The 15,472-nt window shown below is 37.0% G+C and overlaps 1 protein-coding gene across 4 annotated transcripts in view; it reads left to right on the top strand.

Moving 5' to 3' along the window:
• Positions 1 to 489: 489 nt before the first annotated feature.
• The window catches only part of EVI5 (ecotropic viral integration site 5), a 61,190-nt gene continuing 46,207 nt past the window's right edge, over positions 490 to 15,472 (top strand). For 2 of the 4 annotated variants that reach the window (XM_031057877.1, XM_014307460.2), the window contains exons 1-11: positions 491 to 627; positions 1,824 to 1,875; positions 2,131 to 2,360; positions 6,361 to 6,550; positions 9,510 to 9,734; positions 10,684 to 10,758; positions 11,437 to 11,562; positions 12,370 to 12,513; positions 13,539 to 13,628; positions 13,734 to 13,831; positions 15,206 to 15,266. In XM_031057877.1, coding sequence (XP_030913737.1) covers positions 1,867 to 1,875; positions 2,131 to 2,360; positions 6,361 to 6,550; positions 9,510 to 9,734; positions 10,684 to 10,758; positions 11,437 to 11,562; positions 12,370 to 12,513; positions 13,539 to 13,628; positions 13,734 to 13,831; positions 15,206 to 15,266 — 1,248 coding nt within the window. In that variant the 5' untranslated portion in view covers positions 491 to 627; positions 1,824 to 1,866. Of the gene's footprint in view, positions 628 to 1,823; positions 1,876 to 2,130; positions 2,361 to 6,360; positions 6,551 to 9,509; positions 9,735 to 10,683; positions 10,759 to 11,436; positions 11,563 to 12,369; positions 12,514 to 13,538; positions 13,629 to 13,733; positions 13,832 to 15,205; positions 15,267 to 15,472 lie in introns of all 4 variants that reach the window. The other 2 variants (XM_031057876.1, XM_031057879.1) reach the window with 2 other exon arrangements.

The following is a 15,472-nucleotide window of genomic DNA, read 5'->3' as shown; positions in this document are numbered from 1 at the left end:
CAGTCATTTTGCTGTGTTAAGATTGGCTCTGGTTCTGCCAGCATTTATTTTTGGAATTACTTGTGATATTTTAAGCAGTTTAAAGCCTTTGAGAAAATAATCAGTCTTAAGTGAGATGTATGGGTTACCTTCATTATAATGTGATTTTATTCAAAGTGAAACAGCAGTAATTTATCCTTTCATAGCAATAGTGAATAAAGGATATAGACTGAGTGAAATATTAATGCATGTATTAAACTTAGAATTTTGAAACCTCTAGTAATTTTCATTCCTTTCTTTTATAAAAGATGGTGTCAAATGCTAGTGTTGGAAGCAAATTTTTTCTAAGATTATATTTAAAAGATATGTGTTGGGATCTTTGTGTTTTGGGTTTTGCGGGGATTTTTTCCCTTTTTTCTTCTTTTTATGTACCTGACTTTTGCTGTCCAACAGTGACAAGAACCAACTGGAACCTTTCTGATGCTTATGTTGGTATCTTACTATCCCCACCTGTGGTTTGCATCCGTGCCTCTGAAGACTTCCAGCAAAATTTGATCCCATTTTCAGAATGAATGCTAAGCATATGGAAATTGGAAATTTCTTCTGGTCTTCTAGGAGAACTCTTAGGTGTCGTGTTGTTGTTGGAGAGTAAGTGGGAAGGTTGATTACCACTTGTTTGGGTTTGGCCTGTGTTGTTCTGCTGGTTTTCTGAAGGCATTCAGTGGGTCTTCTTTTTAATATGAAGTGAAAATAAAATACTGCTGGATTTGATTGACAAGAAAGTTCTTTGTAGCATTGTGTCCAAATAAAAGCTTCTGTTTCAGCAATCAGTCACTAAGTCTATATATTGTGCTTCAGATAAATGCACAGTATGATGAGATGGAGTTTTTTATTTCAGTTGAAATTTTGCTTTAATTAGATTCTATTAGAGGATCTTGGGAAAGGATTTTTTCTTCCCTGTAACTCAGTGTCTTTAGTATCTTAGTAATTATTTATAGGCTGTACTGCAGAATTCTTTGTGGCATTGTGTAATTCAGTGTTTTGAGGAAATCGGTAAAGTTCAAAATATATAGTTACCAGCAACACCACTTCAGAAATTCCTCTTCAGCCTTGGTTTTGCCAAATTTTAACATTTGCTAGGCAGTTAGCTCTTCCTCTAAGGTGCACCTGGATTTCCTCTGAGTTGGGCTGGAGAAGGATTAAACTCTGACTTACTGAGGTCGAAGCCTCTTATATTTTCAGATGCTGAAGGGAAGCTTTAGTGAGGGGTTCACTGGAAGATGCCTCCAGCAGCTGCTCTTCTGTTCATTGCACTGGTCAAGAAGTAGCAGCAGATAATGATCAGCACCAGTTAACCTTTGCTTTCCCAGGCCCACTGCTTTCCTGACTCCATCAGCACCTCTTGCTTTTTCCTCAAAACCCTGGGGTCTGTCCAGGCACTGGTAGGGGGACTGGGGATCAAGGGCACTTGGTGTAGGAGTGACCTGAAGAGAAAGTGAGGAAAGAAAAGTGTGATTGATGCCTTACTGTGAGATTTTGAGCTGTTGTAGATTTATGGGCATAGATTCTTGGTGACTGTTTTCTGCACGCTGGCAATGCTAGAGGATTCTGGTGTACATCAGAAATGTGGCAGCCCTGCTCCTTGTCCTGGCCCTTTAGGGATTAGTGAAGGTGAGCAGTGGGTGGTCTGGGGGGTTGCACTGATGATATTCTGCTTCAGTGTCTATCAGTTAAGTAGTTGATTGTTTCTATATCTGTATTTCTACAGTTTCTGTGCCATTATTTTAGTTTATCAAGATGTTTTAAAATAAGCTTTTATTTCTATTTATTTTTATAATGGAAAGTCGGAGCTGATCCTGGATCCTGTGGTATTTCTGTACTGCAGAGATGAGCTCTGTGAGTATACATCAGGAGTTTCTCTGGGTTTGTCTTTGTGGATTAGCAACATACTTGCATGTTCCTTCTATAATACTGTATTGCTGGTGATGCTTGTGTTACTTCTGACAGCCTTGGGCTCCTGGAGAAATAAATAATCTTGGTGTTGGTTTGTGCATATTGTATATTTCTTCCTTTGTTGGATGCAGGAGGTTTGCTGGAAAAAAGGAGTTTAAAAAGGACAACTTTTGCATCCTGTTCTTTGTGTCGATACAGGTGGCGACAGACAAGGTTGCGGGCAAGCTGAGCTCCACTCTCTCATGGGTGAAGAACACGGTGTCGCACACCGTCAGTCAAATGGCCAGCCAGGTGGCGAGTCCATCTGCCTCCCTCCACACCACATCCCCCTCCACCACTCTGTCCACACCCGCCCTCTCACCATCCTCACCGACACAGCTCAGCCCCGACGACTTGGAATTACTGGCTAAACTTGAGGAACAGAACAGGTGAATGGAAAACTTTTTGCTCTTCAAAGTACAGTAATGAGACTAAATTGGTTTATTGCAATTGTAGCATAGAGGCTGTTAAAGCGGAATTAGTTAAAAATTTAATGGCACTGCACTTCAATTTGAAAGCCCAAAGGTTTAAGAATTTGTATTTTTGTGCTGTGTTTTTACAAGTTATGTTTTTGTGACACTCTAGAAGGTGTTTTTCTCAACTGGTTTTATAGGAGTGTTTATAGCTGCCTCTTATAGTAAGAAATTACACTATGATTTTTAGTATCCAATTTAAAGTATCCTAGGGATGAGACTTGTGTATAACCTTCTTACCTTCTAAGATCATAACAATAATTTCTATTAGTTTCTTGAAATCTTAAAGCTTTCTCAATTATTTTTTTCCCCACTTTTATCCAATTCTTGTTTCAGCTACATAACTTGCTATGTAGAGAGATGGAACCATGTTCAGCCACCTTCTTGCTGTTACACTAGTGGTGCCTGATGCATAATATCTTAAATTAATTAAAAGTAAATTCCTGATCAGTTTTTTTTGTGTCCATCTTGCTTTTTTATGTATAGAAACAGTTTTCATGGTAGTCTTTCCATGTGCCTATTTATCTGCACCATGTACAATTGAAGATGCAACTTTCAGGTGTATCAGTTGCTCTTGATGTGCGCAATGATGCAAATTCACAAGATCACTAAGAAATGAAATTGGACCTTATAATTTCTCAATGCTGAATTTCCAGAAGCCATACTCATTTGCATTTTTGAGGCAGGACTCCTAAGTCATCTATCCTTTTGCAAAATCTGGTTATATATGATAAGTATGTTTCAGTAATTTTTGAGAGGTTGGCTGTTAACAACTTGAGCTCCAAGCAGATTTTTAGACTTGGCAGTTAGCTGCAGGGCTTTGTTACCTCCTGGAGATGGCTATCTCTGAGCTGTAGTGAAGGTTTGATAATTTAGCTCAAACTAGCTTCTGTTCCAGTTTCTAGGAGAGTGCTGGCTTTGGCACTGAGGCAGTTGAGGTACTCTATTTTTGATTGGGTTGGGTTTTCTTTGGAGGCTTTTTGCTTTTGGTTTTTTTTGGTTGGTTGGTGGGTTTGGGGAGAGGAGGTTTCTTTTTGGTGGATTTTTGTGTGGTTTTCTTTGGTTGTGGTTTTTTTGTGTGTGTTTTTTTGTTTTTTAAAATATTCTTGGTTGGGAGGGGTTTTTTGGTTTGGGGCTTGTTTTAGTTGGTTTGTTTATTTGTTTGGTTTTTTCCCTGCTGAGTCACTTCTGAGGGAGGGTAGTAACTTTCAGTGGAGGAAGCGAGTAACTGGGGGGAGGAGAGGCAATGCCTGTGTGTCACCGGGCATGTCTTCTCCTATGTCTGCATTCTGCAGCCTGATAGCACCACAATTTTAAGGGAATTTGATACATCTGTTCAGATTTTGACTATAGAAGGAAGCTTCTAGAACCACCTCATACACTCTTCCTTGTCTTCAAAGATGAACTCCATTTAATTTTTGCTGTGCAAATGAAAAATTATCAAAAGAAGCAGAAAAATGGTTAAATAGTGCTTTTTTTAGAAAGGTAATTTGCATTTAATCTGAGGCTTTCTAGTCTGTTCACTACTAGAACAACTAACTTGTATTTGAAAAGCAAACTGTTCTTTGGACTGCTTATCTATGTTGGAGTGTAATGTCTTTACATCTAGAGCCTTCTCATTAAGGCCTGCAGTCAGACTGCCTGGCTTGTTGAAAGAAGAATGTGAGTTTGGGCTTTCTGTCTCAAGTCAGCTTTCTTCATTTAGCAAGTAAACTAGCCAATCTTGTCTGGTTTTATTTCCTTTTAGCCAGACGTGGTGTTAGTCCCACACTAGTCTTGTGTGTGAATTCTCTTTGGAGCCTGCCCTATCCAGTGTGTCCTTGCTGGTGAGGTACTGCCCTTTAATACTGAAATTCGATGCTCTTTGCTGGCTGCACTGTAGTTTCAGGACAGTTTGCATCTGCAGTTTAGCACAGTGGCACTTTGTTGACAATTGTACTCTGTTCACAGGGAACCATTCTTTCTGCTTGCTGGAAGAATTGCTGCTGTGGATGTTTGTAAAGGTTTTGGGTTTTTTGTGAGCTTTTTTGTCAGAAGGAGAATATGAATTAGGTAACAGTTAGAAAAGGGAAGAACTCAAATTGTTTCAAGCTATGTCTTGTAGCATTCTGTAATCTAATTATACTGGAAGTCCCCACAGAATAAAGAGGAAGCTCAGTCCAGAGTCCTGGTGGAACAGTTTGGCATTAGTAAATCATTTATAAAGTTTTAAATGAAAGAAAACAGTGACTAAACGTCACAGAACTTGCAACTTACTGTGAACAGAACTTCCTGTTTTCAAATCTAAGGACAATGAGTTTATCCAGGTAAGGTCTAATTACAGAAACTTAGTATAATTCTACAGAAACCTGTGAAAACTGGAAGTGTCTCATTAGAACTTTGTTTTTATAATCTTAATGTTTAATCTATGCTTTTTCCTCTGTGATTACTTTGAATTTGGTTTTGAGCTATTGTCTTGGATTGAGAGCATTTCAAACTAATTTTTCATTATGGATCAGTATAAGCCAGGTTTCTAAACATTTGAAGTAGATTTTTAAAGTATTTTCTTTAAAACTAGATTTTATGCATTCCATTAATAAATGGAAAATTATTTGAATTTTTAAAATAAAATCCCAAATGAAAATTTGTCTTGAAAAGGCTTTTTTTTTCCTTTTTTTTTATTTTTACCCTTTAACTCTTTTCCAAACAAAATACTGCTGCAGAAACTGTGCTATTTATCTTAATGACTTAAATTACTTTTTCCCTTGCTTTCGTAAACACCAGTAGGTGAAAGCTGGGAACATGGAAAGCCAGTATAAATAACTTCATTGTAGCAGAGAGCTTAAATATTGTAGGTATTTCTGTATTATTAAATATTAGGTATTTCTGAGATTTCTGTACCATCTCAGATACAATATCCTTTGGGCTGCAGTTTGTTAAATATCTAAAACATAACCTGACCTTGCTGAAATGCTGGGGGATTAACTTTTGTACTAATTTTTGAGAAATTATTCAACCACATGGCTCTGATTTTGGAATTCTTAGAAGTTAAAGCACAAATGAAACTCATGGTATAGTGAAAGACTTCCAAGTTAGTCTGAATTCTTGCTGTTACCTAACACATGGTCCAAAAAATTTCCCCTACTTATGAAGCTCGATATTAGTGGAGGATAAACAAAACATTGCCTTTCTGCCAAGTCCATGGCCACAGCAGCCAGCACACAGGGAGGTCTCCTCAGGAACTTGTCTGGCACTGGACACATCTTTGTTTGTACTTTGCTACTGGGCAGCCCCAGAGGTTCTCACGTTTGAGCTCCTCACTTTAATGGCACATTCATTAGCTCTACCAGTCACTTGTGTTGCCTCGTCCTTGGGCTGCAGGTCTGGGATTTCTCCTGTGCCTTTATAAAACACTGTGTTGGTTTGTGAACAGTTGTCAGCAATCATCAGTTGTTTTAAAATTGCTTCAGATGTTTTCATTGTTCTGTTTTTATTTATACTGTCAATTTTCAAAAAGTGTAATCAGGTAGACTTATAGGAGGTTAATTTTTTGTCTTTTAAATGACTATTTTTTAAAGTTCTGTGACATTTGATGTTATCATTGAGGATATTTAACTTCCTTAGGTTTTCTTTGTCAGTCTGATGCATGACAGCTGTGGGTGACATTTTTATCTGTTTCTTAAAATGCTGCAGTGTGAACTGTTCTATCTGCAGATTTATTTGAGATCTCAAGAGAAAGCAGTAACATTGAATGGTTCTTTTCTCATTTAGTCCAAATGGATGCTGGTGAAACTGTTTCACTGAACCTCTGGGTGTGTTCTTTGTCAAGAAAACAATTAATAGTGCCATCCTTTGATTAGAAGAACTTGAATTTGGAAACAATTAATAGTGCCATCCTTTGATTAGAAGAACTTGAATTTGTGTGCTTTCTTTGCAGGCTTTTGGAAACAGATAGCAAATCCTTACGATCAGTAAATGGGTCAAGAAGAAATAGTGGATCTTCCCTTGTATCTAGTTCATCAGCTTCTAGCAATCTCAGCCATCTTGAAGAAGACTCGTGGATCCTGTGGGGGCGGATTGTGAATGAATGGGAAGATGTACGGAAAAAGAAAGAAAAGCAAGTTAAGGTAGTTGGAAACTGGTTTTTGGATTTATTTTTAATGTGATATAAATGGTACTGTTTTATCCTTGTGATGGGCTTATTCTTTTTAAATTAATATGTAATACAAACTTCCATCCCTAAGCCTTGGTGCTTCCTTTGTAACCTTCCTATGTGCTGTCACCCAGCAAATGTCTCCTGCTGAAAACCAGATGCATTTACTTTCTTGAATACTAAAGCTTGCAGTTTACCTCTGATGAGGCATTTCCATGAGTGCAGGGATGATTAGCTTCATGTTTCCAAAAATGGAATTACTGAAGATCAGCAGAAGGGCATTTGATAGCTTCATGCTCTGATCCCATATGTGTATGCTGTGTACTGAGCAGCTCTCTTTAAAGCATTCTTAATAGGGGAGCTGATAATTCTGCTCAAAGGCTACGATGAGTTTAGGTTTTGTGCTTGCCAAGTGTGTTGACCCCAGAGATGACCTTAGACAGAAGAACACATAGTTTCTAAATTCTGGATGGATTGGATGAACTTTGTCCAGTGTGTCCAGTCTGGGTTAGTTGTGGTCATGTACAGAAGTGGGTTTCAATTACACTTTAAATTCAAACCAAAAAGCATTTAGTGCATTTGAACATATCCATGTTTCAGTGGCAGCAAGCAGAACAGCGTGGGATTTTTTTGTTAGCAGGCAAGTCTGTTCTGCTTTGGTTCTTTATTGGCTGTAGTCTGTAGTTTTATGTGCGGAATACAAATGTGTCAGGGTCTTTTGAACAGTTTGAAATGTGTGTCTATGAATAGGTTGTGGGAAGGCAGAACAATGGGCTAAAGTAAAGTATCTTTTGTATGGAGCAGTTGTGAAGAGAACATGACTTGAGAGAGGAAACAAGGGAAGAAAATGAACTAAAGATTTCCTGCTTACATAGGGAAAGCAGTTTCTGGAAAGGTGTTCCAAAGGGCCATGAAAAGAAGGCCACAGGAATCTGGCAAGAGAAAGGAAAAGTGAGGTGGTAATAAGAAGATCTGGTCAGTTAGAATTTGTTTGAACATTTTCAAGTGTCACGAGTGTCACTTGTTTTTACAGCTGCCCAAGTACAATTTGAGGAGTATTTGACTAACTTTCAGGGAATATGTAATTATATATTGCTGACTAATATATTGAAAACCAGCCATGTTTTCATTTGCTGTTAAATAATTCGCAGTATTTTTTTGTTGAAAGTCAACCTTAATTGTGAGTCTGCATTTATGATGGAATATCAGAACATCCACACATATTCCCTGATTGTGCCAGTAGGTAAATAGGTAGCAGCATAGGTGTTTTTTTGTCCTGGCTGTAAAAGCTGGTCTTAGGTTATTAGAAATCTGGTAAGTTTTTAGGTTTTAGGCATAAGTGTCTATACTCTCCTCCAAAGATGATGTGTTCCATCCTTTACATTTCTCAATCCACTTCAGAACTTGCTTCTTGTTTATGGAACAGTTCTGAAGGATGACTCAAGTCCTGCTGTTTGGTTCACATGGCATGGCCAGTAGATGTCTTTCCTGCTGTTCCTTTTAGGAAAGTTGGAGGGATTAACTCTATTACTTTGTCAAGGAGGTACGTTAACGAGGCATTAGCAAGAAGTTTCTTGCTTTATTAGTGCTCTTGAGGCTTTAGATGGCTGATGTACAGTCCAGTTGTGTTGTTGGCAAAGGATAGGTAGATACAGTTGTGGAAAGCTGATGTGTTAGGGTTCTTGTCTTGGATTGGCAGTCTTTTAGGAAAAACATCTTGGTGTTATGTTGTAGACAGGATAAATAGTTGGAGTGGCATTACTATGGTGGTTCTGAAGAAGGATGGATTGAGAGCTATAGGGATATTCACAAATGGAGGTCAGTGATGCAAAACTCCTGCAGCAGAGTTTGAGCTTAAGTAAAACAAAACTTGAAAGGAAGAGTCTCGTTGAAAGTTATCAGTGTTGCATGAATTAATTGTAATGTTGGAGAAGTAGGAGAAATATGTGGAACAAACAGGAAGAAGAGGAAGGTTTGCGGAATAGGAGGTTACTCTAGATTCAGAATAAATAATAATGAAAGAAATTAGCCTTTAGGAGACTGAATACTTCATAACAATTCTTAAGGTACAAAAAGGAAATAATCTTGAAGAGACAATTTTCTAGGTCAGAGTGATTCTAGTTGCAGAACATACCACCAAGAGCCTGTTAAATTCCTGAATAATGCTTCTTTCTCAGTTTTCAGATCAAGCAGCAAGACCGCTTGTCCTTGTGATTTCTTAAAGGACAAGTAACAGGTTCTTAGCTGTACTCCTCTGGGCATGTTTGAATTGTATAATACCTAGCAGAATTTTTTTTTTTCAAAAGCTAAAGTAAATTTAGTTAATTTAGTTGGTGTAAACTTGATGTTTTCTTAGTGCACTGTCTGAAACTGAAACTGCATTTAAATACTTCTTAGAAGATAACTTGGAAATCCTGGCACACCAGAGAAATTGGATACAACTTGTCAAGTTTGTTAAATGATAGCTGTACTGTGCAAATTTTTTGTTGCAGTTGACTGTGCTACAGTTAGTTCTTTTTGTCATTTACCTATCTTGGAAGTAATTTTTAGTCATGATTTCTTATGTCTCAATGACTACAAATATTAAAGGTGTTATCTTCAGTAATCTTTCATGAAATATAGACATCATTGTATTAAGTTCTGTTTAATGGAAGTTCTTATATAAAATTATTTGAATATTCTGTTTTTCACATAGGTTGCCATGGGTAAGGAACTATTTTCAGTAGCTAATTTAGCCACTAGAAATGATTCAGAGACTGTTTACTTTTGTGAACTTAATCCCACTAAATTTGATGTTATAAACTGTATGAGGAGTATTTGCCATGTTGTAAATTTTTTTTCTGAAATTGTGAGTAACTTGATTTTAAGTTTTTTCTCTAGGGTTTTTTTTGGTAATATTTTCAGGAAATATGAATTGTCTCTTTGTGCCTTAGGAGCTGGTTCGAAAAGGGATACCTCATCACTTCAGAGCAATTGTTTGGCAACTTTTATGCAGTGCTCAAAGCATGCCAATTAAGGATCAGTATTCAGAGCTTTTAAAAATGACATCTCCTTGTGAAAAATTAATAAGAAGGGACATTGCTAGAACATACCCTGAGCATGATTTTTTCAAAGAAAAAGATAGCCTTGGGCAGGAGGTCTTGTTCAACGTGATGAAGGTGAGTTGGTATTTCAGCCCTTGAGAATATATTAGCAAGAACATGCACCAGCTTGGATTGCCTTGTATATAGAGAACTTGCACCAGTTTCATGTGTTATGAGGTTTTTTTTAAACTGTAGACACTGGGATGGTTTAACAAATCCCATTTTAGTTTTGATGGCATTCCTTTAAGTTTTTTTATATCTCACAAGGTAAAACCAAGTTGGCATTAAAACAAAGCCACATACTTACTGGTGATTGTGTAATGGAATGAAGTGTGCCATGAATTAAACAGTGTTGCCTGGGACAAGAACATTGGCAATCAGAACTAGCATTCTGTGCAGATATTTCTGAAGTGCACATGGCAGGTACAAGCTAATGTGCAGTTGTTCCAGTGCCCAAACATAAAATGAAAATGCCAATGTAGCATTGTTTGCATCACTTAGTCTTCACTTGAGGTTAAACTTTGAAGGTCAGACTTTTCCATAGAACATGGTTTCAACAGAAAAGTTGGCAGGTTTCCAAACCATAGTAATTTCCATAATTCTAAAACAAAGATGCCACCTGCATGAAGATCACCACATTTCATCCATCTGTAAATAAAACTGCAGCACATTTTTTCTGAAGACAACTTGTTTCATTGTCTGGTCTGTCTCCCATAAAAGTAGTACTTTGTGAGATTTGTATGCCAGTGGTCTCTCTTATCTTTTACCAAATTCCTGTAGTTGAAAACTGCCTGTGTTTTTGATAGGTATTCCTTAGTTTAGCTTTGTATGTGCTCAGAGAGCAGAGTTTGTGGCAGCGGGTAGAAACTAGAATCTCTGACTAAAATTTCTGGATAGGATGTCCGCCCTTGTTGGATTTGGGGAGAGGAAGAATAAGTTATTAACAAGATAGCAGGATGAGCCATGATTACTTTTCATTGATAATGAGGTTTTAATTGTTGAAAGTTTTAACTTTATTTTTCAGGCTTACTCTTTGGTGGATCGTGAGGTTGGATACTGTCAAGGAAGCGCTTTTATAGTTGGATTACTGCTTATGCAGGTAAAAATATTTTAAAAAATGTGAACCTTTTAAATCCATGCTAGAATGCATAATATATTGTGGTGGTTTATTGGGAATTTTTGCAATTGTTTTCCTTCATAATTTTGTTACAATGGAGCTGTCAAGGGCAGCTGTTTAGTCTGGAAATAAAATGAGATTTACTATGTGTCATTCTATTTGCCAAGATACTTATACTGGAGTGGGAGAATGTATTTGTTTTTCAGAGCTAAGGTAGAATTGCAGGCTTGCAAGCTATTTTGGTGAGTGATATTTCAAAAATAAATTAACTTCTTATTTCTCTTCTATTACGTGGAATCTCCTTAGAGTTCAAATGAAACTACGCAGTTGACTTGATTATCTTAAAGCTTCCTTTGTATTATTGGTTTTTGGTTTATGACAAAGTAGGGTATATAGTAAGAAACTTACAGACTTCCATTTCAGTTTAGAAATTATTTGCTAGAATTTAATATATACAAAAGTTAATTAGAGTAATTGACTGTAAATCCCTTAAACAAAACAAAAGCCTCAAAACAAAGAAAACAACAACCAAGAAAAAAGCTCCACTTCGTGTACATGCACACACACACAAAACCCCAACCCTAAATCCTCCCAGGCATTTACTCTGATATATCATTGTTTGTCCAGAGTTTTTACTGTGCTTTTTTGTTTTTGATATAGATGCCAGAAGAAGAGGCATTCTGTGTGTTTGTTAAATTAATGCAAGATTACAGACTACGAGAACTCTTTAAACCAAGCATGGCTGAACTGGGCCTTTGTATGTACCAGTTTGAATGCATGATACAGGTACATACAAAATCTGTCAAACTTGCTCTTCAGTAACTATTAATAAGGAACTTGGGAGTTACAGCTCAAGAGCAGGCATGTCTGTTGGCTAACAGGCTGCACTCTTGACAGTAGCTAGTTTCAGAACTTCACAAGTAAATGCATGTGGCTCTGTGAGCAATTTTTCTTTAACCTTTGGCAGGCAGTGACTGGCTTGAAACACTGAAGTATGAGGATTTGTATTACTGCAGTTTAAGCAGATGGATGTTTAATTCTATTTGGATTGAAGACTCTGAAAATCAAAGTCTTCATAGTCAATTTATAGTATCTTAAAAGATGGAAATTGGGAGGTACCCTCATATTGAGAATTGAAATAATTTCCAGATTTGGAATGCAGGTTCTTCCTGGTCAGGCTGATGGAGAAAAATAGGTTTCTGTTTTGTGATCCAGTTTCTAATGTGGTGGTCAAGGGTGAGATACCACATAGCCTTAGATTTTTCAGCTCTTTTTAGTAGCCCATTCTAGTTATTACTCAGGGATTTACAAGCTTGACTTCCCCTTAGGATCAGGAAGTGTTTTTGTTATCTGCTTTGCAGGGTAGATACTCTATAGGATATTCTGTATTGGGACTTCAGTTGCATGGTTCTTGATAATGATGAGTCATATTTTTCCTAGTCCTGTTGCTAGTACAGACAGCTCCTATCTGTACTAAGTATCAATTACTTTCTTGTATTCAAATTTGTCAAAAACACATCTGCATTTAAACTACAAGCAGAAGCGTAGCAGAAGTTTTACATACTTGTGTGTTTTATTCCCCTTCTTTTCCAGGAACATCTTCCAGAACTTTATGTGCACTTTCAGTCTCAGAGTTTTCACACTTCTATGTATGCATCATCATGGTTTTTAACTATATTCCTTACAACTTTTCCACTACCAATTGCAACGAGAATATTTGATATCTTTATGTCTGAGGTAACTACTAAATATAGTCATATGTTATATTTCAAGAGTAGCTATTGAAAGCAGTTATTTAGGGAGTGGTATAAATCCCATCATGATGGACAAATCTCACAGTCTTGCTTTTTATTTCTTATACTGATCAGATTATTTTAAGGGAAGGTGTCTGTGTGTGTGCAGTTTGTCCAGGAAGAGCAGCCAAGTCACTGAATGTTGATATTGTGTGTGGCTTTGTGCTCTAAGCCTGTTGAAGTGCTCCCAAATCTGTTCTTTCTGGATGCAGTGCACTAGCATTGCATGCAGCAGGGACATCCATTCCTCAGTATTGTGGTGAGTTTGCAGTGGAAACTAATGCTGCTTTCAGGCCAAAGTTGGAGTTCATTAGGGATATGCAAGCCAAGAAGGGGGAGTGTTAGTTCTTTTTATTGTCCAAATGATGATGAGTGCCAAAGAACTTTAGGGAGTTATTCAGTGTCATTAAGACAAAGATACCTGTGCTGTGTTTAGGATTAGAGCTTTGCACAATTGTAACTAGTAATAAATCATAGCTTATGCTTGGCCTGCAGTCAGCTTTGAGAAAGCAGTAAGTCAAAGGTGGATCCTTTCAGCTTGCCCTCAGGAAAGTCCAAGATGGGGTATATAGTGAGACATTACCCCCCCCCCCTCCCCCCCCAGTAGTTTAACTGCATTGTACTGTGTCTGAAATTAAAATAGCTTTTGTGAGAAGTACTGGGGATTTTTCTACTAGATATACTTAAAATGGTAGATAGAGCTGACCTAGAGAATTCCTGTCATTCGAGATTTTGCCTCATCACTAACTTCTCTGAGGGAGATGTCTGGCGTCAGGACAAATAGCAGATTGCTTGTCCTTGGAATAAAAAAAAAACCCACAGAAGCAATTTGTTGAGAGATTTTTTCAGTAGCCCTTTTACTTGTGCTTAGTTGAGTGAGATTTCCAATGTTAGTAAATAGTAGAAAAGCTCTGTGCTGTTGACAATGGCATGAGTAATTGTTGGATATTTTTTGACTTCTCTTTTCAGGGTTTAGAGATAGTATTTCGGGTAGGGTTAGCATTACTTCAGATGAACCAGGCAGAATTACTGCAACTTGACATGGAAGGAATGTTACAGGTAAGCTATGGTTATAATAATTTTAAGAGATATCTGACATGTGCAGTGTGTGTATTTCCTTGCAGCTCTTAATTATATGTAATCTTGTGCTCTGATTGCTTTTAGCACTTTCAAAAGGTCATTCCACATCAGTTTGACAGTGGTCCAGACAAATTAATCCAAGCATCTTACCAAGTCAAATACAATGCAAAAAAGATGAAAAAGTAGGTATTACGTTTTGAGAAAATATGTTATACTGTTACCAAGTTACTGTTTGTTTATCCTTAAGAATTGTTAATCAGTGTTTCATTTTGAATTTTCCATCTTTACATTTTTAGGGGATTTTATACTATATAAACAGTTAAAATTGCAGTTCTGTCTGCAAAAAAAAAAGATTCTAAAGTAGTATTTGCTATTTTTCTTAAATATAATAAAGCTATATCTCATTTACAGAAATAATTAAAAAGGCATTTGAGTTATGGGGAGTTACAGCACTTCTGTAAAAAGGAACTGAATAGGAAGGTTGGGTAGGGGGTTGTTTTCTCTGGTGGGAGGAGAGATTGTTTTGGTTTTGTTCGGGGTGAAAGGAGATGAAACTTTTGTGATCTGGCCTAAATTCTGAAGATTTTAGTTCTCAGGAACTGGAAGAATAATCATGGTGCTAAAGAGTGCATTTATAGTCAAAATTAGTGCTGTTTAAAATAGAAATTGATAAAACTTTGTAGTAACATTGACAACAGTAAAAAAACTTTCATGTGGGGTTTGAAATCTTGAGAATACCACTAGTTGTTGTTGTTGTTAAGGTTATTTGCATGTCTCTTCTGCCTTTGGTAAATTCTGTTTTGATTAGCAAGCTGCAGATAGTGTGATTTGCCAGGGTTGAGTTTGTTGGGTCACCCATTGGTTGTAAAGTATCCTGTGTTCGTTGTTGCACTGCTGGCTGTGTCCAGGGTTTTCCAAACTGAATTTGTCAATCTTTTTCTTTTATTTTTCTGTCAGCAGCCTATGATCAGTAGAATGAACAGTCTTCTCTAAAAAAGGAGTAATTACAAAGCTTTCAGGAAAAATATTTTCTTTGCAAACCAGTACAAATGTATGCAGTTGAAAATTCACCATTCCAAGTCTGAACTTCCTGATCTGCCTTCTATAGAGACATTATCTCAGCTTGTGGGTTTTTCTTGCTGCCTTTTTCATTTGGTTTGCTGGGGAAAGGCTAAAATTGGTTTATATTTAAGGTATTTTTCTCAGATTTCTTTGCATCTTTGTCTTCCAGGCTTTCCAAGCTCTGATTTCTTTTGGCTGAATCTATTGAATTGATGGCTGTATTGCATAAAGGGGTTATTGCAGAGTAGCTCCAAATTGCTGCCAGTGTAATGTTTCCAGGCAAGCTCCTGCACTTCAGAATGCTGGTTCAGTCTGTTCATATCTGCTGAAATTTGTGTTAAATTTAAGGTTTAGTCTAAGCATTTACAGGAGTGCATTTGAGAGGAAATATCAATAATCTATATCTCTGTTCTACTGTTATTTGTTAGGTATTACACCAACAAGTAAATTATCCACAGTGTTTCTGATCATAATTTACTATTTCTAATTTTTAGGCTAGAAAAAGAATACACTACAATAAAGACAAAAGAAATGGAAGAACAAGTTGAAATTAAAGTAAGGAGCCCTCAACAAATTTATTATTAATAAGTTTAATTCCTAGATGGGGGGATTACATGTTTGATCTGTGCATGTAGCAAGACATAATTAAGACCCCCAAATTCTTTCAGCATTTATATTTGGGATGTCTGTTCATAAAGGACACTTACAGTGAAATTATTGATACTTCCGGTGGACATTAAAAAAATCTTTGGGGACCTGCT

Source organism: Geospiza fortis, unplaced genomic scaffold, assembly GCF_000277835.1.
Source record: "Geospiza fortis unplaced genomic scaffold, GeoFor_1.0 scaffold403, whole genome shotgun sequence".
NCBI classification, from domain to species: Eukaryota; Metazoa; Chordata; class Aves; order Passeriformes; family Thraupidae; genus Geospiza; species Geospiza fortis.
This window is presented reverse-complemented; position numbering and strand designations above follow the sequence as displayed.